General features: G+C 50.4%; 1 protein-coding gene across 1 annotated transcript in view; it reads left to right on the top strand.

Moving 5' to 3' along the window:
• Positions 1-24,888, top strand: part of STK24 (serine/threonine kinase 24) — a 95,518-nt gene that overhangs the window by 51,299 nt on the left and 19,331 nt on the right. Inside the window, exons 3-5 of the mRNA XM_061435253.1 lie at positions 16,814-16,870; positions 23,264-23,372; positions 23,694-23,851. Of these exons, the coding sequence (XP_061291237.1) occupies positions 16,814-16,870; positions 23,264-23,372; positions 23,694-23,851 (324 nt within the window). The remainder of the gene's footprint in view (positions 1-16,813; positions 16,871-23,263; positions 23,373-23,693; positions 23,852-24,888) is intronic.

The following is a 24,888-nucleotide window of genomic DNA, read 5'->3' as shown; positions in this document are numbered from 1 at the left end:
CACGTATGAGGACCACATGGGCTCGGATTTGATTCAGGAGCCGGGGCCCACGTCGACCTAGACCCAGAGGCCTCGCCCATGCTGCCAAGACCCCCGTGGGGCTGGGCAGCTGGTCCCGGCTGCCCCGCCCCTCCCACTGCTTTGCCCGCACCCAGCCTCGTCTCTGCCAGGACTTGCCTGGTGGCGTTGTGGTCCCGGCGGCACCGCTGGCCTGCTGCTTCGGCCGAGGGTGGAACACCAGGCTGCCCTCGCCTGCCCACTGCCCGAGCCCGTCCCCTTCCTCCTCAGCTCAGCCCTTCCTGACAGCTGGTGTCTGATGCTCTGTGCTCTCGCATCCTGGGGTGGGGCCTTTGTGATGGTGTTGCCTTTTGGTTTGACAGTTGAGACCCCTTGGGGTCTGGAGGACTGACTGCTGGAGAGTTAGCTAGCTTTTGGTCCTTTCAGGAGGGTTGAAGTGGTTGCAATGTTTTTGAAAAACCTACATATGAAATTGAAAGGTTTTACTGGTACATTTGAGAGTCCTTTTGTCCCAGTCGTGACAATTCATCTTTTTAAAGAGCTTCCCTGGTGGCTCAGAGGGTAAAGCGTCTGCCTACAATGTGGGAGACCTGGGTTCAATCCCTTGGTCGGGAAGATCCCCTGGAGAAGGAAATGGCAACCCACTCCGGTACTCTTGCTTGGAAAATCCTGTGGATGGAGAAGCCTGCTAGGCTACAGTCCAGTGGGTCGCAGAGAGTCAGATACAACTGAGCAACTTCACATTCTTTTTCTTCTTTTAAAGTGTGGTGTTGGTTTCTGCCATACATCAACATGGATCAGCCTATAGGTATCCATTTGTCCCCTCCTGTGATGACTCATCTTTAAAGAAGTAAACTGATCTGTAGGTGACTTTCTTCTCCTTCCTCTTTGGATGTCTGAAACATAGATTTTTTAAACTCCTCATGAGTAGGTTTCCCTGCTCTTGTCTCCATATGCTTGATGCACAGATGACCAGACAGAGTGTTCTGATGTCTGTTAGTCGTGTTACTGTGGTGGCAGGTAGCAAATATCCTCAGGCATTTCTTTGAAGGAAAGAGGAATTCTTTTTGAAGAAAAGGAGCTTGGGATGCGACATTCTGCAGACAGCTTTGCTAGCAGTGCGTTTGCGTGCATATGTGCTAAATCGCTTCAGTCGTGTCCGACTCTTTGCAACCCTGTGGGCTGTAGCCCACCAGGCTCCTCTGCCCATGGGATTCTCCAGGCAAGAATGAATACTGGAGTGCATTGCCATACCCTCCTCCAGATCTTCCCGGCCCAGGGATCGAACCTGTATCTCTTACATCTCCTGCATTGGCAGGCAGGCTCTTGACCACCCGTGCCACCTGGGAAGCCTGGGAATTACTGATGTCTTGGCATGGGGTGGCTGTTGGCCTGCTGCAGGTTGAGTTGCTAAAAGCAGTTTCTATAACTGTTAAGCAGACCGAGCATCATTACACTGGTTTAGGTCTTTAACTTAGTTGCCTGGATTTTGATGGTTGTTCATTGCCTTAGTGTGGGATTGGCTTTCTGATTATATGCTTCAATTCCATCTAATGACTTTTCCATGTCGAAATAAGTGAGAATCAGTGGAGATCAGCCAGCGATGAGGTTGGCTATAGACCAGTGCTTATTGAAACTAATCATCCGCTTTTTTTGTTTATATAGAAGCCTTTTCCCACTGCTTTTAACCAGGCTGGTATAGAGAGCCATGTGGATTTGGGAATCATTATTGGGCACATTTTTAAAACGGCTGTGATGAGTTTGCAGATGTTGAAATGTTTGGTAGAAAATGGTTGGTTCTTTAAAAATAACAGTTGATTTCTGGCTCTGTTTTGAGAAGGAAATGCTTTTAGGCTTGCTTTCTGTCCTGTGTTGTGGCATTCAAGACTACTTGCCTTTCTCTCTCACCCTTAACTCACCCCGCCCCTAAGTGGAGCGGTATTTCTGGACACTGCCTTTTGAAAATGGAGCTGCATTCAGAGGGGGACAGACTTGTCCCTAAAGGAAAATGGGCATAAATATGCCAAACGCAAAACCACAATGATTTCTTTGGTTGCAGGGACCTTGGGGCCATCTTGAGCTAAGAACTTGCCTTTAGAAGATCCTTTGGTTCCCATCCATGTCTCCCTCTCCTCAAAGGGATGGCAGCCTGATGGACAGTGGGCACATGACCCCCCGCCTCGCCAGACTCTGCGGAGGTAAGCTGCTGTTGGCGCTGCCCGGACAGACGTGCGCCCTCTCCTGAGCTCAGCCTCCACCCACAGCTGGTACACGCGTGTCAGAGGCCCCGAGACTTTCGCTTTCCTGTCTCCAGCTAGGGCTGGGGCTCTGCCTCATCGATAACCATGCGGGGCTTAGGAATGAGTGGAGTGCAAGGCCGGCCTGGCCGCTTTCTCCTGGTTGAGGACAGGTGTTCCCCTGACTGAGATGGGGGTCTTGAACTCATGGTCAGCCTGCTGCGGCTCTGTGTCTGTCACTCACTGCACAGTGGATTTAATTCTGGTCACTCAGAGCTATTATTGCTTCAGCGGCAAGTTGCACAGAGTCTCCTGCCCTTCTTGCTTGTATCGGGGGTGGCAGGGAGGCAGAACACACTGTTGATGGGGTTGCTGTCAACTGTCACGAGTCTGGTGCCGGTGTGTGTGAATTAGAAACCGGGCTCTGACCGTCTGGGAGGTAATGGCTCCGGATCCGGACCTGGGGAAGGCCCAACGGACCACAACTCCACGTCTCCCCGGGGAATCGGACCGCAGCCCCAGGGCCGGCTTGGCTTGGCTGCTGGCAGTCCGCATCGCTTCACTCTTCAAGGAGCAGAAGAGCGGAACGAATTACTCTGTTTTCTAGCAAAGTATTGTCATTTGTGTTTTTGTCTGGAAGGCTTAGGTGTCTGGGTTAAAGAGAGGAGAAACTTTAACTTGTCTTCCTTGGGAAAAGGTGCTGGGGGTCGAGTTTCCCCTGGGCTGTTGGAATGAAGTCAGACTTGGGGAGCCGAGGTGTGGCTGTCAAGAGAAGCGGACTTTTTAACCCGAGGGTTGTCTTTTGGACTTGGTGCGTAGACCTCCCATCTCCCTTTCCGGCAGTAGCCGGCGAGTGGGCAGGCGGGTGTTGCAGGATGGCCGGCCATGCAGGCTTGGGAGGTCGCGGGGGTCTGGTCTTTGCAGGGCTGAGTGCTGAGAGCATGAGGGTGGAGCACGGAGGGGCTGCTGGTCGGTGGGGTCCCTGCCCAGAATGACCCATGGTCCGGGGTGACCCTATGTCTGGGGTGGGGCATGAGGCGCCTCCCCGCCACCATTTCCTTTATGACAGCTTGTCCACATTTTGAGAAAAGGAGGCGTCTTCATCGTTGCCCTTTGGAGGGGGCAGGTAACTTCCTCTAACCCGTGAGAATCACCTCTCTGCCTGTCGCCAGGGTCTCCCTCCTAGCTCTGGGCCCTGTGCTCTGGCGAGGCCCCCGGCCCCTGTGGAGAGCGTTAGCAACATCATCTCTGGCTCTCACGTGCTCTTGGACCTCCCAGGTCCCCGTATCGTGTGTACACAAGAGGCGCGGTAAGCCAACTGCAGTCCCCTGCTGTTTCTTTCATGGACTGTCTGATGAGGCGGCTGCACCTCTAATCAAAGGGAGGCAGTTCCAGCCCAGCGTCCGTGTGAGAGCAGCAAGTTATGAGCTCAGGGTTATTCAGAGAATTTTTAATTCTAGCTTCCTTTCTTGCTTTAATAATGTACCGAGTTTGATACTACCTTTTCTGGTTCGAATCAAGTTTCTGCCTCCGTCTGACATTCGGAAAATTAGAGCCGGTTCCCTGGAGTTGGCTGTCAACAGGAGCAGCAAGCTCCTGGCCTGGCTGTCTGCTGTCTTCGTTGACCTAAGGAGGTTTGGGGCTCCCGGTCCTGCCCTGGATGCGTTGCAGTGTGCACAGCTGTGTCTGTCTTTACCTCATTTCAGGAAAGCATTCTCTGGGTAAGCTGGGGTCTTTGGCAGTTGGGTTAAGATAAGGACTGGCCCCTAGAGCGTTAGTGTTCACTTGTGCCGTGCTGGGGTGGGGGGCGGGCATTTAGGAAGTGTTTGCAACACGCTCAGTGAGGTGTATGAGCCTTTAAGGACTTGGGGTCTGAAGTGTCTTTCCCCACAGGTAATCTGACAGGTGCTTGCTTTTTAAAAACTTTGAGCGGTGTTCTGTGTGTGTGTGCGTTCAGGGCCTGGGGGTTCTGAGTCCGGCCTCTCCCTCCTGGAGTGTGTTCTGACTGTGCTGGTCATTTGTGTGGGAAGCTTGCCCTCCCTTCCTGCTGATGCTGCTGACAAGAGCTCAGTCATATCCGGCTCTTTGTGACCCCATGGACTGCAGCCCGCCAGGCTCGCCTGTCCATAGGATTTTTCCAGGCAAGAATACTGGAGTGGGTTGGCAGTTCCTTCTCCAGGGGATCTTCCCGACCCAGGGATGAATGGAGCCTGTGTCTATGGCGTCTTGTCTCCTGCTTTGGCAGGTGGATTCTTTACCATTGGTACCACCTGGCCTGGGTTTTAGGGCCCTGGGCCCCCTCGCATCGGGTCCAGCCACCCCTCCTGCCACCGTGTCACATGACTCGCTGCTTCTGGGCACTCGGAGCCCAGTTGCCCTGCCTCCGTCGGGCACGAATGCAGGTGGGGGCCCTGTGCCCGGATCTTCTCCGGTTGGTGAAGGAAGGAGACGCGTGATCTGGCCATTGCCACCCTGAACAAGTGCTCCAGTGGTCAGGGCCTGTCCAGGAAGGGGAGAGGGCGCGTTAGGTCAGGGTGAGATAGAGCCTGGCCTCCTGGATCTGTTTCTCAGAGTTTCTCCAGCTCTGGCTTCAGACTGGGGAGTCCAGAGAGCAGCTCAAAGACAAGAGACCGCCTGGCCTGGGAGACTCGCCCTGGGCCAGAGGGCCCGGAGATGGAGCGGGGAGATAGCAGGGGGGCTGTGGTGATGAAGATGCCAACCCAAGGAGGGAGAAGGGAAAGCCACTCGTCGTGGACGCTGACACACGTGACTCCCGTGTGCGGGTCGCACCACAGGGCCACAGAGCGGTGTCGTTCCAAGTCAGATAACAGTCTGAACTGAACTCGCCCACGTCAGACAGCTGTACACACTCCTGAGTTCTCCGAGCTTGTTATAAAGGTGGTGTGATTTCTGCTCCTAAATTATTTAAAAAAAAATAGACTTGAAGCATTTGGCAGGGCTGGGCCTTGCCCTTTGATGCCCCACTTCTCTCCCTGCCTCTCTCAGCTGTTCCCAGTGCCCCCCGCCCCCCTCCTTGCTGCCAGGTAAGTGGAGGGGCGTCTCGGGGTGTGAGGAGGGTGTGTGCGGGTCCGTGTGGCTCTCCCCGGGGGTCCTGCTCCTGGCTGGCCACCTTGGGGACTCCCTTGGTGCTGTGCCCGTGAACCCCACCCCAGTCCCTTGAAAACTGTGTTTCATCACTTTGGTTAATTAGAGACTCAAGAGTTTCAAACCACATATATAAGAGGCGTGAATGATGTGATATAAATATTGTTGGAACCCTCTGTTGTGGTTTCCCTTTCTTTTTTTTTCCCCCTTCTATTTTCATTTCAAAGTTTAAGCAGTAGCGTTGAATGACAAGTCTTTCTAGAAAGACAAATTTCTTGGCTCATCTGACGTGAGTATACAGTTCTGCTTATCATGGATAGTAAGAAAAGGTGCGGGCACCGGAGGGCATTGAGGTGTGACTTGAAAGTCTAGTGAGTGAAAGTCGCTCGGTCGTACCCGACTCTGTGCGACCCCATGGACTATACAGGCTATATTCTCCAGGCCAGAATACTGGAGTGGGTTGCCTTCTCCAGAGGATCTTCCCAGCCCAGGGATTAAACCCAGGTCTCCCACATTGCAGGCGGATTCTTTACCAGCTGAGCCCCTGGGGAAGCCCTTAAAGTCTAGATGTGTCATGGAAACTGTGAGCATGCCTGGTTCTCGTGAATAATGAAGTTGGCCACCAGCCTTTCACACTGTATTCAGGCCTGTTTGGTCTTTGTGAGCCGAATCTCCCTGTTACCACATATGCTATGCTATGCTGTGCTAAGTCACTTCAGTCCTGTCCGACTCTGTGTGACCCCATGGACTGCAGCCTACCAGTCTCCTCTGTCCATGGATTTTCCAGGCAAGAGTACTGGAGTGGGGTGCCATAACTGGTACATAATTGGGCTCCACAGATTGGCAGGGGTGGGGTGGATGGGGAGGGTCTCACATCGATCGGAGCGCAGGCTGGCTACCTGCTGGACAGCTCCGAGGGGGGGCTTGAGCCAGGGGAGCGTTTCTGGGTGTGCCCGGTCCTTGAAGCTGTTAGTAGGCGCTGCCTGGTGAGATGTTTGGACACGCTGGGTCTAGTAGCTTTCTGTTACGGTGTTTTCAGAGCTTTTGCGCCTTGAAGGGGAAGTTTAATATGTGGCATTCCTAAATGTATTTCTCTGCGGGACCCTTCTCTCTGTCTCTCTGTGTTTCTCACTCGGTAAATTTCAGTTCTGTGAAATCCCTGACAGATCCCTCTGGGAGTAGCTCTCTAGTCAGCACTTGGAGGATAAGCCTTAGGGGACAAGTGTGGTGGAGAACATAAGCCTGGAGACGCCAAGTGGGCACTAAGCAGCAACTTTCTGTGGGTCTCCTGCTATTTCACTGTCTTTAGAAAAGCATTCCTTTCAATGTTGGTGGTTTAAAGGACCATGAAGCATGAAATAAAAGATAGTTAATGAAATAGCATGGTAATGTTTTAAACAGTTTTATTTTCCAGTAGTTTTGTGAGTGAGACCATGGGATTTGAGAGGAAATAAGCTGTGAATTATTTGTGCACGCCTTGTTCCGTAGGAGACACAAGGTAATACGTTAGCACACACAGATCATGAGAGCCAAAATCTACGGTGGATTAAGAATCTTAACGGACAGAAATTGTTGGGGGCTTGGTGGTGGTGGGGTGATTAATACCACATGTCCCTAAAATCTTTTTGTCTCATTTTTTCATAAAAGTTTGCCAAAGCCGTTTCTAAGGGTTCCTCTGCCTCAGCGGGGTGCAGTTCCCTTTTTGTTCATTGCTTCGTCTCTGAGCAGACAGTGTAACTGAGGGATAAAGGTACCGTCGGAGAAGCCGTCCCAGGCCTGCCCTATGGGCCTCTCTGCCCAGCCTGGACCCTCCGGGCCCCTGCCTGTCCTTCAGGGCCGCCTGCTATTGCCCAGCGTTGGGCCTGCACATGTGCAAGCCGGGTGGGTGGATGGGCACTCCTGCCTCCCCTCTTTGCAGTCCTCCGGGACCTCGACTCCTAATTTGGGGTTAACAGGCCACCCACAAGGAGAGGCCGAGCAGGGTGGCCGCTGCCCACCTGCCTCCCTTGGGCCGGCCTGTGCCTGAACCTGGCGGGGTCAGGAGGAATCTGGAAAACTCCTGGTTCTAGAAGCGCTTGACCTACTGATGTTAGACTCTCAGTGTATTAAAACTTGGAGGGGAGTGTGGACTCTCTGCCAGGAAATGATCCGATCTGTCCATTTTATCATGTGTTTGCGAATCCTCTGGGTCACTTTCTTAGGATTTTGGCTCAAACTCTTTTAAACACAGTTGATTTCAGATTTACTTCCAAATATCTGCCCTGTTCCTGTGCTCCTTCTGTGTTCGCTATTTGTTGGCTCCAAGTAATTTTCTGTAAAGAAAACGGGCTTGGGGCTTATGACTCCACGTGAGCAATGTGGCTATGAGAAGGTGAGTCTCTGAAAAGGGAGGAAGTTCATGCACGTTTTCATAAACGTGAGCAGATGCGCAGCTCTCTCGAACCTCCTCTGAGTGGCTGTTTCCCAGATGTTGGATTTTTTTTTTTCTCTTTCTCAATTTTGTGGATGGGGGAGCCCTAGTGTTCTACAGGAATGGCCAGATGGTGGGTCCATGCCCAGAGGGGCCCCCGATGCCGGCGCAGGGCAGAGCCTGTCCCAGGCCTGCGGAGTCCTTGGTGCTGGTTGTTTGGTCACTGACTTTGGTTGCATGAAGACCTGGCAGTGGCAGCCTGTCCCACGTCCCCCAGCTCTGCGAGGAGGGCCTTTCCCCCAAACAGGAGCCCGGGCCTCGGACTGCACACACTCCCCCCATCCACGCCTGCCGCCTTGTCGGGAGATGGTGCTGTTGACTCCCGCGTGTGGGGACCAGCGTGTCCTTGGCCCTCGTGAGTTGCCTGCCACCCCTGGACTAGTGGGGCCCTCATTTCACTGCACTGATCTCTGTGGTCATTCAGCCACGTAGGGGGAGCCCCGTGTCCCCCCCACCCGTACCCCCACGGTGACAGCCACCCCCCAGCCTCCGTGGCCATTTGGAAGTCATCTGCCTCATTCCCCGTTGTCCTGGAACAGCTGCAGCCTCTGCTTCTGGGAGAGGGGAAAGAACATCTGTTCTCTCTGAGAGTGATTTTTAGTTTGCGAGCATCTGTCCTTGCGTTTCTGGGAAAAATAGAAACAGCCCGGGAGCCCTTTGTATCAGACCCCAGGGTGACCGTGGGTGGAAGCAGAACAACTGACTGGTGACTTGGTGGGTGGACTAAACGAATCCCCAAGTAAATCTGGCTGTGAAATCACAGGGGAATATATTTCATCTCACAGTCAGTCATGGGAATTGAGCAGTTGGCTCAGCACCAAAGAGAACAGAAAACGTTGAGGTGTTTTGAAGGACGGGGACGTGGATTCCTTTCTCTCCCCGAACACACTACCCGGCTGTAACTGAAGAATATCCCTGCAGACACTCGCAGCTCCATTTTATGGTTTTCAAGAAAGCTGAATGAATTAAATTTCCCATTATGCGAAATATTTTACTTTACCAAAAGAAACTCAGGTCTGTTTTCTGGCTGATGTTACTTACCTATGATTTAAAATAAGCATTAATTGTATTCCTAGTTCTGTTTAACAACCGATGTTTGGAGAGAGAGGGTGGGTTGATTTGGGAGAATGGCATTGAAACATGTATAATATCATATATGAAATGAATCACCAGTCCAGGTTCGATGCATGATACAGGATACTTGGGGCTGGTGCACTGGGATGACCCAGAGGGATGGTACGGGGAGGAAGGTGGGAAGGGGGTTCAGGATGGGGAACGTGTGTATACCCGTGGCGGATTCATGTTGATGTATGGCAAAACCAATACAATATTGTAAAGTAATTAACCTCCAATTAAAATAAATTTATAAAAAAAAAGAAAAACCCAAGTGAACTTTTTGGCCAACCCTTACCTCTTCTGCAGATTCAAACCTTTGACATTATCTAAACACAGCTGATATATTTAGATACAATAATTATAATTAATTATGCCATATTGGGCTTCCCAGGTGGCGCTCGTGGTAAAGAACCTGCCTGCCAATGCAGGAGACATAAGAGATGCAGGTTCGATCCCTGGGTTGGGAAGCTCCCCTGGAGAAGGGAATGGCAACCCACTCCAGTATTCTTGACAGGAGAATCCCATGGACAGAGGAGCCTGGTAGGCTACAGTCCATGGGGTTGCAAAGAGTCTAACACAACTTAAGCGACTTAGCACTCACAGTTATGCCATACGCTTTTTTTTTTTTTTTTAAACTTCTGTTGTCCAAGTTGGAGAAGGCAAGGGCAACCCACTCCAGTATTCTTGCCTGGAGAATTCCATGGACGGAGTATCCTGGTGGGCTACGGTCCATGGGGTTGCAAAGAGTCGGACATGACTGAGCGACTAATCACATCATATTGTCTAAGTAAATTTCTGGGGGGAAGAAAAAAGGTGTCCTGCGATGACAGCCCTTACTTAGATCATGTAATGAGGAGCTGCTTAGCCTGTAACTGCAGAGAAGTTTCCGGTGGGTGAGGGGAATGGACTCCTCCCCACCCACTGTCACGCAGCGCAAGCGGGGCTTGAAGGTGTTTGGTGAATGAGGACGTCAGAATGCAGACAGGGACTGCTCGGGCCTAGGCCCTGTTATTGAACCCTGTCCGGGAGCCACACAGCGTGCCAGTCATTTCTGACTGACCAGTTTGCCAGTTGCTGGATGGGAAACAGCGTGGCTCCTCTCTGGGCATCTGTACGGAGCTGTGTGTATGGAGCTATATGGCATTTGTATATATGCTGCGATGGGGTCTTCTGGCTAAGGCAGCAGTGGAGCCGGGGGAGGTGGTGATTGACGTCACGGTCAGGTGTAGGGGACCAGAACCACCGGCCTCGTCAGTGACCTCAGGTCTGTGCCCCGGGAAGGCGTTGCCCGTCTGATGCATGCACAGCTTCACTGTGTCCAGTCGCCCATCGTGAACAAACTAACTGTAAATCGAGTACCTGCGTCTGTCTGACTGTTATTCTGGAATAGAGCTGTGCAGAAGACAAAAGTGAGTGAGGTGGCCGGGAGGTGCGGAGGAAGAGGAGCAAGAATTCCGGTGGCAGAAACGTCTCCTCAGTACAACCCAGCTCTGAACAGACAGCATACTGAGAAGTCCCTTCCTTCGGAAGCGGTTTACTGTTGGGGTGTGGTAATTACCCTGCAGGATGGAAATAGAAGTATAAATACATAAGATAATTCGCCACCTGTGCACTTGAAATAATAGCATCTGTTATTCATGAATATCCTAATTCCATAAATTGTCTTAACACTTAAGGCTCCTCTTCAATTTGCAAACCACAGTAAAGTCTTCTTTCTCAGCTGTGTTCACCCTTAGGCTTGGTCTTGTCCCATCTTTGGACTGGACCTTTATCAGAGAATTCTGCACCCTAGCAATCACTTCTTTCGGTTTTATGGTTTTGTTGCAGATATTTCTGATGTATGTTGTGTTATCATTCAGTCACTCAGTCCAACTCTTTGTGACAGCATGGACTGCAGCACGCCAGGCTTCCCTGTCCTTCACCATTGCTCAAACTTATGTCCATTGAGTTGGTGATGCCATTCAATCCTCTGTTGCCCCCTCTCCTCCTGCCCTCAGTCTTTCCCAGCATCAAGGTTCCTTCCATTGAATCGACTCTTCACGTCATGTGGCCAAAGTGTTGGAGCTTCAGCTGTAGCATCAGTCCTTCCAGTGAATGTTCAGGACTGATTTCCTTTAGGATTGACTGGTTGGATCTCCTTGCAGTCAGTTGGAAAGCATCAATTCTTCGGCACTCAGCCTTCTTTACGGTCCAACTCTCACATCCATACGTGACTACTAGAAAAACCATAACTTAGACTATATGGACCTTTGTTGGCAAAGTAATGTCTCTGCTTTTTAATACACTGTCTGGGTTTGTCATAGTTTTTCTTCCAAGGAGCAGGCATCTTTTAATTTCATGGGTGCAGTCACCATCTGCAGTGATTTTGGATATGATGTGCAATGATATGAAAATCTTTGGCAGAAGAATTACTCTTATAATTATTAGAAACACTTCACTTTTAGAAATAGTCCATTTTTGGCTTACCATGATTATGGCAGACTTGTTTGACTTGGCAGTTTATGCCCACTGACTGTTACGTTTACTGTTGTATGGGGGGGGGACGGGGGAGGGGGAGTCCTCCTCTTTCCCTTCCCCGGGCACTCCTTCCACGCTCTCTCTTGTTTTGTTTCTTCTCCGTCAGATTTAGGTTGTGAGTTGTATTTCCTTGAGACCCTGTAAGGATCTTCAGGCAGAGTGCTTTTATCCATCTTAGTTTCCACCAGCATTCAGCACAGAAACGTTGCATTAACACATCTTTTACTGTGTTGTGCCAGGTTTGTGTTGATGCCAAAGTGCAGAATATCTCAGTTCCCGTCTGGGGAGACTTAATTACTGAGACTCACGCACACACATGCACACAGTTAGAAGGCAGCCTCTTCCGGGAGAGAGACTCTCCTGACCTGAACCCGAGAAGAGCATCTGGGGGACGGCTCCGTGTCCTTTCCAATTTACTGCAGGACATTAGGGCAAAAGTTCTTCTTCTTGGCACAGGGGAGCGGGGTGTGGGAATGCCGCAAGTCCCAGGCGCACATTACGTAAATTGAGGTCCTTTTCAGGCAGTCGGATTAGAGTTGGTTGCTTTCTGAAAGGAAAGTGGTTAAGAGCAGTTGTGTTAGAACACGTTTCCCTCGCTGGCATCCTTTAGAAGTTGCTTAGCGTCTGTGCTGTTGGTTCCTGTGGTTCTTGCTGTTTCGGTGTCTGACTCAGCATTAAGTCTGGGCTCGAGTCCCAGTTGCCTCCCCGCCCTGCACTCGGCCAGGTATGCAGTTCTGTCAGATAGAAGAGGCTGATGACCTGGATGCGTGTTTTCTGTGTCTGTGAGTCTGTTCCGGTTCTGTAGATAAGTTTCTTTGTATAATTTTTTTTTTTAACTTGACTCCACATGTGAGTGATATGATACGTGTCTTTCTCTGCCTGCCTTTACTCCGTGTGCTCATCTCCAGGTCCATCCACGTGGCTGCAAGTGGCATTATCTCATTCTTTTTCATGGCTGAGTAGTATTCCATCGTCTGTGCGTGCCACACCCTTAGCCGTTCATCTGTCGATGGGCATTTGGGTTGCTTCCATGCCTTGGCCTTTGTCAGTAGCGCTGCTGTGAACACAGGGGGTGTATTACCTTTTTGAATGATAGTTTTGTCTGGATGTATGCCACGAGTGGGATTGCTGGGTCATATGGAAACTCTTCTGTGTTCTAAGGCACCTCCATACTGTTCTCTGTAGTGACTGCACCAACTTAACATTCCCACCAGCAGTTTCCAGGACGGTTCCCTTTTCTGCACATCCCCTCCAGCACTTGTTACCTTTTTAATGATGGCCATTCTGACCCACGTGAGGTGATACCTCACTGCAGTTGATTTGCCTTTCGATAGTTGTTCGTGGTGTTGAATACCTCTTCAGGCGCCTGTTGGCCGTGGGTTTTCTGATGGGTCTTCTCATTTCCTTCTCTCGCTATTACTTCTGTAGTGACAGCCATTGATCAGACGGGCCTCTCCTCTGAGCACCCACGGCATTTGGTCCCACCACAGGTCAGCTGGTGGTACTTATTTGGCCACGTTTCTGTCATGAAAAGTGATTCATTTAGGAAAGGAGCCTGGGCCCTTTCACTTCAGAACTCCCCCACGACACTGTGTGTGTGGCAGGTGTGAATCACTGAGGATGCTGACGTCTGTGGGACAGAGGAACAATTAAATCAGCTTTTGTCGAGGTCAGGGATGGGGTTCTTGTGCCTGGAGTACAACTGGAAGGTGCCGTGATCGTCAGGGCGTTGGTGTGACTAAAACAGGGTAGGGGTTTGGCCTCGAAACCAGTTTCTTGCCTCCTAGTGTCACAAGCCTCCCGGTGGACCTGGGTTCAAATGGGACACTCTGTAAAGTCCGTGTGGTTGTAACAGCTCAAGTTCACGGGCACTGCGGTGTGCAGGGCTCACCCCTGAGGTGGCCATCCTTCCGTCCCTGGAGCAGACGGGAAGCTGGACATGGCTTCACACCTGCTCTCTGGGTCGCGGAGCTGGTGAGGGCCAGAGGCAGATCCAAACCTGGGCTGGGAGCTCTGCGTTCACGCCCGGCATCTTCGCAGAAGGCACCTTTGTTTTATAAACCGTTGGCTGGTTTACTGAGACCTCCTGCACTGTTGAGACCTCCTGAGCCCAGCCTTAACTTGCAGCGCAGATGCACAAGCAGAACTTATTTCATTTCAGAATTCATACTGTAATGTATCCTTGTTAAGCTGCCGAATCTGCCCCTTTTCTCATTTACCTTGTTTTAACCTTCCTGTTGTCTGAATGTCTGTGAATGTGGGGAGTGCCGGTTTCAGTCACCAGCTCCAGACGGCACAGGGCAAGTTGGCCTGTCAGTGGGATTGTTGTAGACGTCATGTCCACGTTAAATTAGTCTCCACAAGCAGAAATTGCCAAAAGCGAAATGAAAAGACAGATGAGGACATTGCTGTGTTTGTGGCTCATGTTACAGGGAGCTAGCTGCTTTCTCTAATATTAGGTCAACAGAAAAGCAGATAAAGGATATAATAAGGGCTTACAAAAAAGAAAACACACGTGACTCAGACTCAAGCCCCGGTGTCCTCTGAAGCCTCTCTCCTTGGCTGGGAGGTACTGTCTTCCTTCTCCCTGCGTCATCTCGTGGTTGCCCCTCTGTGAGCCTGGGTCCTGATATCTCCTTGGGAGGACACCAGTCACTTTGGACAAGGCCCACCTGTGTGACTTGACTTTACCTTTCACCTCTTCATGAAGACCTTGTCTCCAAATACAGTCATATTTTGCGGTGCTCAAGGTTGGGACTTCAGCGTATGACTTTCGGAGCGGGACTACAATTCAGCTCCTGAGTTCCATGACACTGGTTAAGGGATAGTGTGTTGACAAAGCAAGGGGAAAAATTAGCACCCGTACACTGTTGGAGGCAGGATGAAACTGAGCCGACCTCTTTGACGAATCATCTGGCATTATCTGTTAAATTCAGGTGGATTCCTTTGACTCAGCATCCAGGAACTCCTAAAATGATACCTCTGGGAGGTTCTTAAATTGACAGCTGGCTCATGATAGCAAAAGAATGGAAAAAACATTGTCAGTAGGGTGTGGGTTGGTTATGGCTACAAAAAAAAAATTCCTTTATGGACAGGTATAGAGTGCTCTGAGGAGAAGCAAGGTATAGAACAGTGGCTCAGATGGTAAAAAAAAAAAAATCACTTGCAATGTGGGTGACCTGGGGTTGGGAAGGTCCCCTGAAGGAGGGCATGGCAACCCCTTCTAGTGTTCTGGCCTGGAGAATCCCCATGTACAGAGGAGCCTGTGGGGCAACAGTCCATGGGGTTGCTAAGACCCTACTGAGCGACTTAGCCCACAACATTGCATAGCGAGTTATGTTTGGATAGAAGTGGAGGAAGGGTTCGTAGGTATCTGCAGAAGACAGTCTCTGACGTTACAGAAAACGTGATGAGAAGTTGGATGTGGAGGCTGGGCAGCCAAGGGCCAGGGGTGAGACAGAAACTTCCCACTCCACACACTTTGCGTGCGCGTACCAAGTCGCTTCAGTCGTGTCTGACTCCTTGCGGCCCCGCGGACTGTAGCCCTCCAGACTCCTCTGTCCATGGGCTTCTCCAGGCAAGAATACTGAAGTGGGTAAGCCGTTTTCTACTCCAGGGGATCTTCCCGACCCAGGGATCGAACCCACATCCCTTCTGACTCCTGCGCTGGCAGGTGGGTTCTTTGCCACTAGCGCCACCTGGGGACACTTGGGTGCCTTTAAATGTTCAATCCTGAAGTTATTTATAAATAAATACTTTCTTTCCCTTATGAGGAACTTACGAGGTCATTCATAATTGACGTGGTTTGAGGTCATTTTTTAAAAAATGAAATATTCTGATTAAGATCATTCTTATTTTTAGAACTCTTATTTTTCTTAGAGTCATTCATGTGGGAGGTTTTATGAGGGCACTGACTATAGCTGGATCGTGACTGTGCTTGGTCACTTGGTCACCAGTTTGGTCCCCAAAACAGGTCCTGTGTGTCCCTGAGCAGACCTCTTTCTCAAGCACTCTGGCCTCAAGGCTTGTGGGGCAGTAATTATTTTTTCATTCTACCATAGAATGTGTATGAATTAGTGTTCCGGGTTTTATTTGGCTCAGAAATTCCCACGCAGGGAAATGCTATTTGGCCTTGGTAATTGGACTGCTTTGGTTTTATCAGGTTGTTCTGAGGCGCTTCAGGGTGACGCTGTGGCGGAAGCTGATCGCTCTTGGCTTGTTTAGTTCCCTGAGCAAAGCGCTTTCACACTCACGGTCTCATTTTATTATCAGATGAACCTCGAGGTTTGTTATTGCCATCTTTTTCTGGCCCACACACTCACAACCTGGCTGTCTCACAGTGAGTTGGTAACCAGCGCCCAGCGTGGAGGCTGCCCGGTGTAAGCTGGCTTTGCCAAGGGCAAGAGAGAGTTGTCGGTCAGCACTGCTGTGCGGTTAACACTTGAGGCGGATGGACATCGATCATGCAGTTCAGCGGGGGCGACTTTGGCCCCCAGAAGACACTGGCCGGGTCTGGTCTTCAGGACCGGGAGTGCGCTGCTGGCCTCTAGTGGTCGGAGGCCAGGGATGCCCCTCAACATCCTCTCAGGCACAGGACGGCCCCCGGACAGAGGTGATCTGCCGCAAATGTCAGTGGTGCCCAGGATGAGAAATCCCAATGGAGCCTGTAGCCCTCAGGGCCAAGCACATTGGCTTTCAGGGGAGGAGCACTTTGGGACTTTTGCTTGAAAAGAACCTGGGAAGCCGTGGGGCTTCAGAAGGGATGGAAGGAAGAGACACAAGACACAGAGGCTGGGGAGAAGGCTGGAAGACAGGGAGCACGCTGCCCACTGTCCCCCACCTGGAGATCTCCGAGAAAGGCGTGCGGCCTTCCTGGGTGATGGGCCGCACCAGCCAAGCCACCTGTCCCCACCGTGCGTCTCAGAGCAGCAGGCCGGAGGGAGGTGGCCTGTCCCCGGCCCTGCGCTCCGGGCGCCTCCTGGCTCAACCCAGGGCCGGACCCGAGTGGCTGCTGCTGGCCTGGCCTGACCTTGAAGGCCGATTCCCCTCCGACCCTCCTGTGCCAGGTCACCTGCTGGTGTTGTGTGAACACAAGGGGCCCCCCTTCGGAGCCCTGGTGCAGCAGGTGTGGAACCCGGGGCAAGGGGGTTCTGGTGCAGGGTCGCTCTGACACAGTCCCCGTTTCCCCACACAGTTCTCACTTGGAGGTGCCTTACCTGCTGTTAACGTATTTATAAAATTTTCTAGTTCGAGAATCACAGTGGAAAATACCTTTAGGTTATTTAAAATATTTTTGTCTCTTTTTTTTTTTGGTTAAGTAATTTTCATTCTTTTTTTTTGGTCTTTGCAGGACACTAAATTGTGGATAATAATGGAATATCTTGGCGGGGGCTCTGCACTGGACCTCGTAAGTATCACGTCGGATGTTGAACATGCAGCAGTGGTCTTGGTTGTAAAGATGAATCTGTTTACATTTCTGTCTCCCTCTTCAGTTGCATGAAAAAAGGGCCAAAATACTCCTTATAATAGGGATTTCTGCTCCTGACACGTTGCTGAAAAGTAGAGGTTCCCTGTGAAGCCAGGTTTTGCTGTATCGTGGGAAACCAGTGAACTCATTCCACGCAGCCATGAGAGGTGTTGCCTGCTCAGTCTGACCTCAGAACAGTTTCTAATTTTCTAAAACGGGTTTGAAGTTTTGTGGCATTCAAACACCATCATTTTTTCCCATTTCAGATGGTAACTTCACTTCTAAAACTTGTGTGGAGCGTTTTCATTTATAATTCATTAGAATTTTTAAAAATTAAAATTTGGTTTCAGGGGTAAGAGACAGGCACAGCGTCACACGTGGGAGCGGTGGTCAGGCCACATGTGAATGCACGTCTGTCTCCTGGGTGCGCATGCAGAGGGCCTCGCTGCACCCGCAGTGTGTTTCTGGGGGAGCCGACCCCTGCCGGTTGGCGGTGTCTCCTGCCTGGCCAGCACCCAGCTGCCTGGCCCCCACACACGGTAGTGGCAGCTCAGTGTAGGATGACCTCAGAGTCGTGGTCTGCAATTCGTTTCTCACGAATTGGTAAAACACGGTTACATGTTGGCCTCAGGCAAGATGCTCAGGGATCACCAGCAGATCATAAGCATTACTTGGGTCATCCTTGAAACACAGTATATGCAAAACAAAGATTTTTAAAAGATCTCACACGGCTGTTTAGCACCTGATACCTCACCCCAACGTGGTCATGCAGTGAAATCGGCGTAATCAGCACTCTTTTGTTCCCTGCCCGCGGGGGAAGGTAAACCTCTAAAACTGTGTGTATTATAAAAGGCTCTGTACCCAAGTTTTTAAAAAAATCACATAATGTTATAAACCATAAAAGCAGTTGGTCAAAATAGAGTTTGAAAGGAAATTTCAAGAAAAAAATTTAACACAGTCCCAACAATTGTAGTTAAATGGAAAGTGACAAAACAGCTGGATACACTTTATGACTCGCTTTGTTTTTGCATAAATATATGTATTACACAGAGAGCTTTTTTTTTTTTTTATGCTTTTGAGAACTACTACAGAAATGTAGAAAATTGCCTCATTTTGTATAATTAGATTTACTGTTATCTTAAGTGAATTTCATTTGTGTCATGTGTGAAGTTATTTGTGGAGATGCTTTCCCAACGCTGAGCTCTTCAGAGCAGCAGTTCTAGTCTCTAGATGCTTTATTTATTCATTCCTAATGCCACCATAATTGAATTTATTTAGTGGCAACTTTCTCTGGATTTTTGAGTTGAAGTCTGTGAAATCATGGACATGGCAGTTTGCAAGGCAGCGTAGAATTCTCCTCTTATTAGAAAAAAATCCCATCTGGTGTGAGTCCCAGCAAAGAGCCATCCGCCTTCTTACATCAGTGGCTCCAGGCACCCTTTTTGAATGTCCCCAAATCATCTTATTTTAGTTGAGGAAACAGAAACATTCAGAAATTAGGTGTCCCAGCCAGCAAATGGAGCTGACCAGCTGCAAAGCCCTCTTTGTCATTTCTCTCTTAATCTCTTACGTTTTTTTTTCTTTGCTGTCCTGACTCCAGTCCTCAAAGAAGATGCACTTTAATAATAATGAGACACAAGAATTATTTATTTATGCTTTGAATGTTGAAGACTATTATTAGGATTATTTTGAGAGAGTCTATTAAGTGTTTATACAAGATTTAAAAAACTGGAGTATGGCTGCATATGACAGTAGTTGAATAAACGGGTTTGGGACATTTCTTTGAAAAATTCCGCCTTGCTTTATCTAGCGTCTGTGTTAAGGGACATGGTGCTGACGCGAGTGTGTGTGTGTCTTTGGAGCGGCCCCTGTACGTGAGGCCCGTTGGGGAGAGATGACCGTGTCTTGTCTTGTTCAGGGCAGCGCTCTGCTGTTTGCTGGAGCACACAGGTCTCACTGGCGCTGTCCTCGCTGTAGAGACATAACTTCGTCTTCAAGCACGGAGCTGCTCTAACGTGAGGCCACAGGCCCGATGGCCTTTTTCACTCTGCGTTTTAGTCATCATGCCTTTTTACTGAGGCTGTAAGACAGTAGTCTCAATGACACCTTAGCCTGGGGCAGGAAGACGGCGCCTTCCTTCACCCAAGGTTACCTTTGAGCGTGTTGCAATTTCTTTTCCTTTCTTTTCATCTGTGGTTGAGGTTCCGAGTGGAGGCAGACAGAGGATTATACTGCATGTGGGGAAGTGCTACAAGGAAGGGAAAGTAGCGTGAAGTCAGCTGGGAGAAGGGGAATGAGGATTAGCAACAGAGTGTCTGACATGGAGAGATTTTTCAGTGATCACAAGATGTCAACATTACAGCAGAATCTAAGGAATCTAATTAAGAAGGAACTGGGCTACGTGAAGCAGCTGGACTACATAAGGGGGCTTCCCATGCGCAGTGGTCAAGAAGTGCCAGTCAGGAGACACGATTCGATCCCCGGGTCGGAAGATGCCCTGGAGGAGGAAATGGCAACCCACCCCAGTGTCCTTGCAGGGAAAAATCCCACGGACAGAGGAGCCTGGAGGGCCTGCAGTCCACGGGGTCGCAAAGAATCGGATACGACTAAGTGCACACACAAGAACAAGGCCACGTGAACCGTCACTCAGTCAGGCAGAGATGCTTGACAAACTTAAAAAATGAGTATGCAGCATGAGTTTTAAGAAGCAGGGTGACATACGCATTGATGTTTAGGGCAAGCTGCTGTGGTGGCCGCCCCAAGCAGTCTCACAGGAGATGGGAAACTCAGTTCTCTCCCGCACGTGGGCTCACTGGCCTTCAGGCCATGTGGTCGTCAGGGCCCTGCTACCGTGGGTGACTTCCTGTGGTCTCAAGTCCTTGTCCTCTCCGGCAGCCAGTGTTTCAAAGCCAAGACTAGGACTAGGAAGGGGCTCTTCTGCTTATATTCCTTTGGTGAGAGCTTGGTCATGTGGCCAGACTTGGTGGCCGCAGAGGCCAGCAGACGTGGTCTGTAGTTGGGCGGCCGCCCCCAGGCTGAGGGTCTCATAAGAGGAGGGAGGGATGACAGACTTGGGAGAGGGATTAGAGGTCACCCAGAGACAAGGAGCGACTTCCCCGGTGGCCCAGACGGTAAAGCGCCTGCCTACAGTGCGGGAGACCCGGGTTCAGTCCCTGGATTAGGAAGATCTCCTGGAGAAGGAAATGGCAACCCACTCCAGTGTTCTTGCCTGGGAAATCCCATGGACAGAGGAGCCTGGTAGGCTATAGTCCATGGGGTCGCAAGAGTCAGACGCAACTGAGCGACTCCACTTTCTTTCTTAGAGATGAAGAGCATTCTGCATCCTTCCCCCCGCCCCCCAAATCTTTGTTTTATAGAGATTATTGGAAGAGTTCCACAGTCCTCTTAACTGAAGAGACTGCTTGGAAACGTGTTGTTAGTGGTGGAGAAAGCGAGTCCCCACGAATTGAGGAGTTCTGTGCTCCAGGGAACAACTGGACGCCCTTTACAGTGAATTTTGACCCTTGAAGGGCCTGCCTGCTCTGTAAATAGTCTTTCTCTCCCCCCCTGCCTGTGACTCACTGGTGGGCGGGGTCTGGGCCAGACAGAAAAGGGCATAACCATCCATGCATCAGTCAGAGAGCCAGCTCTCAAATGGTCCGGGGGAGAGGTTTCGGCTCCTACCTCCCGTGGGTGAGACGACTCCAGGCTGCCATGCCCTTCCTTTCCGGATGCTTGATCGTGGGAGGGAGGGGGTCCAGCCAGATGTTGCGGGTTGTCCGCCCGGGTGACTGTGCTGGCGGAGGAGAGAGAAGCCCTGTGCGGAGACAGCGGTGTGGCCGGTGGGGTGAGCCTTCTGCGCTCCATGCCGGGGAGGAGGGCACATCTGCCAGCTCCTCTGCCTCCTCCTCCTTTTGCCCTCAGTTATGAGAAAAGTGCACTTTTCTTCATCTTGAGTATTAAAATTCCCACAATCTACGAACTCAGAACTAGACGCGAAGGCAGACAAGGCGGAGCTTCCAGACTTGTGTGCTTCGGAGCAGTCAGTGTGTTCCTTCAGAACAAGACTCCAAGTCAGATAACTTGGGGAGGAATTCGGTTCTGCAGATTGATGTGTGTAGTGAACCGTCCTGGTCTGTGGTGACGGCAGGCAGGACCCTGTAGCCCACCAGGCTCCTGTCCATGGGATTTTCTTGGCAGGAATGGTGGAGTGAGTTGTCATTTCCTCCCCCAGGGGACCTTCCCGACCCAGGGATCGAACCTGTGTCTCCTGCATTGGCAGGTGGATTCTTTACCACTGAGCCACCATGAAAATCCGTATGTGTGTATACATGTCATCAGTTCAATTCAGTCGCTTAGTCGTGTCCAACTCTTTGCAACCCCATGAACCGCAGCACGCCAGGCCTCCCTGTCCATCACCAACTCCCGGAGTTTACCCAAACTCATGTCCATTGAGTCGGTGATGCCATCCAACCATCTCATCCTCTGTTGTCCCCTTCTCCTCCTGCCTTTAATCTTTCCCAGCATCAGGGTCTTTGCAAATGAGTCAGCTCTTCGCATCAGGTGGCCAAAATATTGGAGTTTCAGCTTCAACATCAGTCCTTCCAATGAACATCCAGGACTGATCTCCTTTAGGATGGACTGGTTGGATCTCCTTGCACTCTAAGGGACTCTCAAGAGTCTTCTCCAACACCACAGTTCAAAAGCATCCATTCTTCTGCGCTCAGCTTTCTTTATAGTCCAACTCTCACATCCATACATGACTACTGGAAAAACCATAGCCTTGACTAGACGGACCTTTGTTGACAAAGTGATGTCTCTGCTTTTTAATATGCTATCTAGGTTGGTCATAACTTTCCTTCCAAGGAGTAAGCGTCTTTTAATTTCATGGCTGTAATCACCATCTGCAGTGATTTTGGAGCTCAAAAAATAAAGTCAGCTACTGTTTCTACTGTTTCCCCACCTATTTGCCATGAGGTGTTGGGACCGGATGCCATGATCTTAGTTTTCTGAATGTTGAGCTTTAAGCCAACTTTTTCACTCTCCTCTTTCACTTTCATCAAGAGGCTCTTTAGTTCTTCTTCACTATCTGCCATAAGGGTGGTGTCATCTGCATATCTGAGGTTATTGATATTTCTCCTGGCAATCTTGATTCCAGCTTGTGCTTCTTCCAGCCCAGCGTTTCTCATGATGTATTCTGCATAGAAGTTAAATAAGCAGGGTGACAATATACAGCCTTGACATACTCCTTTCCCTATTTGGAACCAGTCTGTTGTTCCATGTCCAGTTCTAACTGTTGCTTCCTGACCTGCATACAGGTTTCTCAAGAGGCAGGTCAGGTGGTCTGGTATTCCCATCTCTTGAAGAATTTTCCACAGTTTATTGTGATCCACATGGTCAAAGGCTTTGGCATAGTCAATAAAGCAGAAATAGATGTTTTTCTGGAACTCTCTTGCTTTTTCCATGATCCAGCGGATGTTGGCAATTTGATCTCTGGTTCCTCTTCCTTTTCTAAAACCAGCTTGAACATCTGGAAGTTCACGGTTCAAGTATTGCTGAAGCCTGGCTTGGAGAATTTTGAGCATTACTTTACTTAGTGTGTGAGATGAGTGCAATTGTGCAATAGTTTGATCATTCTTTGGCATTGCCTTTCTTTGGGATTGGAATGAAAACTAACCTTTTCCAGTCCTGTGGCCACTGCTGAGTTTTCCAAATTTGCTGACATACTGAGTGCAGCACTTTGACAGCATCAGCTTTTAGGATTTGAAATACATGTCATATCACATAGCAAAAAAAATTTCATCATGAGGGATTGATCTTTCTGCTTTCTTCCCCCCAAGGTTTAAGATTTAGATTTATTAATAAAAAATTCTGGTGCAGGGGTAGCCTCGGAAATCTGTCAGCTCCCAGGCCTTCTCTTTGTGACAGCTTGTGTTTTGATACCCGTGGCCTGTGTTAAGACAGAGCCGGACTGCCCGGTCCCCTCCCTGGCAAGCCTTGCAAGGTGCCAGCTTTGGATTTCTGGCCTGACCTCCCTCCTTGCTCGGGCTGCAGGCTTGGCGAGGTGACCTCGGCCTTTATCATTGGCCCCACTTTGATTCATTCAGCAAAGTCGTTTTCTCTGGTTCTTTTGGTTATTATTTTAATTTTTTGGCGAGGTGGGGCATTCCTTTTAAATAGGTTTTAACTGTGTGGGCCAAATATCTGTTTTGAAATGAAGATTTCAATCTTGATTATTCTTGTTCATTTAACGTTGACTCTGTCCTGTCATCTCATACTTTTTCATCTAATTGTTTAACCTTAATCTTTTTTTGTTTTTTTTTTTCTTGTTAGTTAGAACCTGGCCCTTTAGATGAAACCCAGATTGCTACTATATTAAGAGAAATACTGAAAGGACTTGATTATTTGCATTCGGAGAAGAAAATTCACAGAGATATTAAAGGTAAGAAAGCATCCTGTTTATGGTCCTTTGAAATCCCTAAGGCAGGTAGAAAGAAAGGTTTGTTGTAGTGTTTTAACTGTGCTTCTCTTCTCAAGGGAAGTGGTTCTGTGGGCATGAGGAGTGTGCCTTCGATGTGCCTGAGTGGGTAGGGCCCCTGAGGGGCTCTCACCCGGGATGGGTGAGGGGCTCTGAGGGGGTCTCACCCACTGTCTGCTCTTGTCAAGATCTGATGACTCGGGGGGGCAGACAAACCTGTTCGCAAGGGAGCGGACGGAAGTGTCCAGCAGCCGATGTCAGGGCGTCTTGGGTTTTATTTTGCAGCTGCCAACGTCCTGCTCTCTGAACACGGGGAGGTGAAGCTGGCGGACTTTGGAGTGGCGGGCCAGCTGACAGACACCCAGATAAAGAGAAACACCTTCGTGGGCACCCCTTTCTGGATGGCGCCCGAAGTCATCAAGCAGTCAGCCTACGACTCAAAGGTGAGGCTGGCACCTGGGCTGGCGGGGTCTGTGGAGGGCGGGGGCGTCCCTCCTGGGCTCCAGCCTCACAGCGTATCCTGTTGGGGTGAAGCGGGCGCTCGGTTAGAAACAGGGTTCTCCTGCCGCCTCAGTCAGTCCCTTTTACGTGTCTGGTCCCCACTGCTGACAGTGTCTGTCTGATGGGGCAGGGGACGTGGAGGGTCAGAGGCCCCGGTGGCCCACCTGGTGGAGGTGTCCAGGCAGAGGCCTGCAGGGCGCAGGTCTGTGGAGAAGGGCTGGGGGTGCAGGGGGAGCCCGAGGAGTGGATGAGGCAGAGGGCCTCGGACAGGAGGCTGAGCAGTATTTCAGGGACCAGGGCAGAAAGGATCCCCAGGAGAAACCAGTCACAAAGCTGGAAGGCCGGAGCCTGGGAGGAGGCGTACCTTTCATGGCCACTGCAGACCCTTCCTGTTGTTACATTTAGGGGGACCCCCACCCACCCACCCAATTGGGCTTGTTCTCAGAGTCTCCTTAACTCCGGTCTCTCTTGCCTATCATGTGCTGCACTCTCCCAGTTTGTCCTGTCTTCTTTTTTCCCTATTGCCCTTCAGCTTATTAAACTGTTTAGTATGGGCTTAGAAAGCCTACCAGGACCCCCGCCTCCTGGTTCTGATTTCACACCTGCATGCCAGGCCGCTCTGTCTCAGCTGCCTGGATGCAGCGAAGTCTCAACCTGGGCACCGAGCAGAGGCTTCTCTAAGCCAGGATTTCCAGGCAGACAAATAGTTAACTCAGATACTTCTACGTCCCAGACACTACTACTTCTCTTTAAGTGGAAATCTTCTCAATCCCTGGCAGATCTCCCCACCTTGTGAAACATAGCACACAGAGCGTGGAGTGGCTTTCCCTGGGACCTGAGGTCCACGTGGTGAGCTGTCACGTGGGTGCTGAAGTTGCTGGGGGGCCTGTCCGTAAGGGCCGAGATGGCCCTGGCCCTCTTGCTGTTGAGGGCCGTGACTTCCATAGGCTCATGGCCTTGGAAGCCACTGGCCAGTAAT

The sequence above is a fragment of the Bos javanicus genome, chromosome 12, assembly GCF_032452875.1.
Source record: "Bos javanicus breed banteng chromosome 12, ARS-OSU_banteng_1.0, whole genome shotgun sequence".
NCBI classification, from domain to species: domain Eukaryota; kingdom Metazoa; phylum Chordata; class Mammalia; order Artiodactyla; family Bovidae; genus Bos; species Bos javanicus.
The sequence above is the reverse complement of the archived record's forward strand: the minus strand, read 5'-3'. Positions and strand labels throughout refer to the sequence as shown.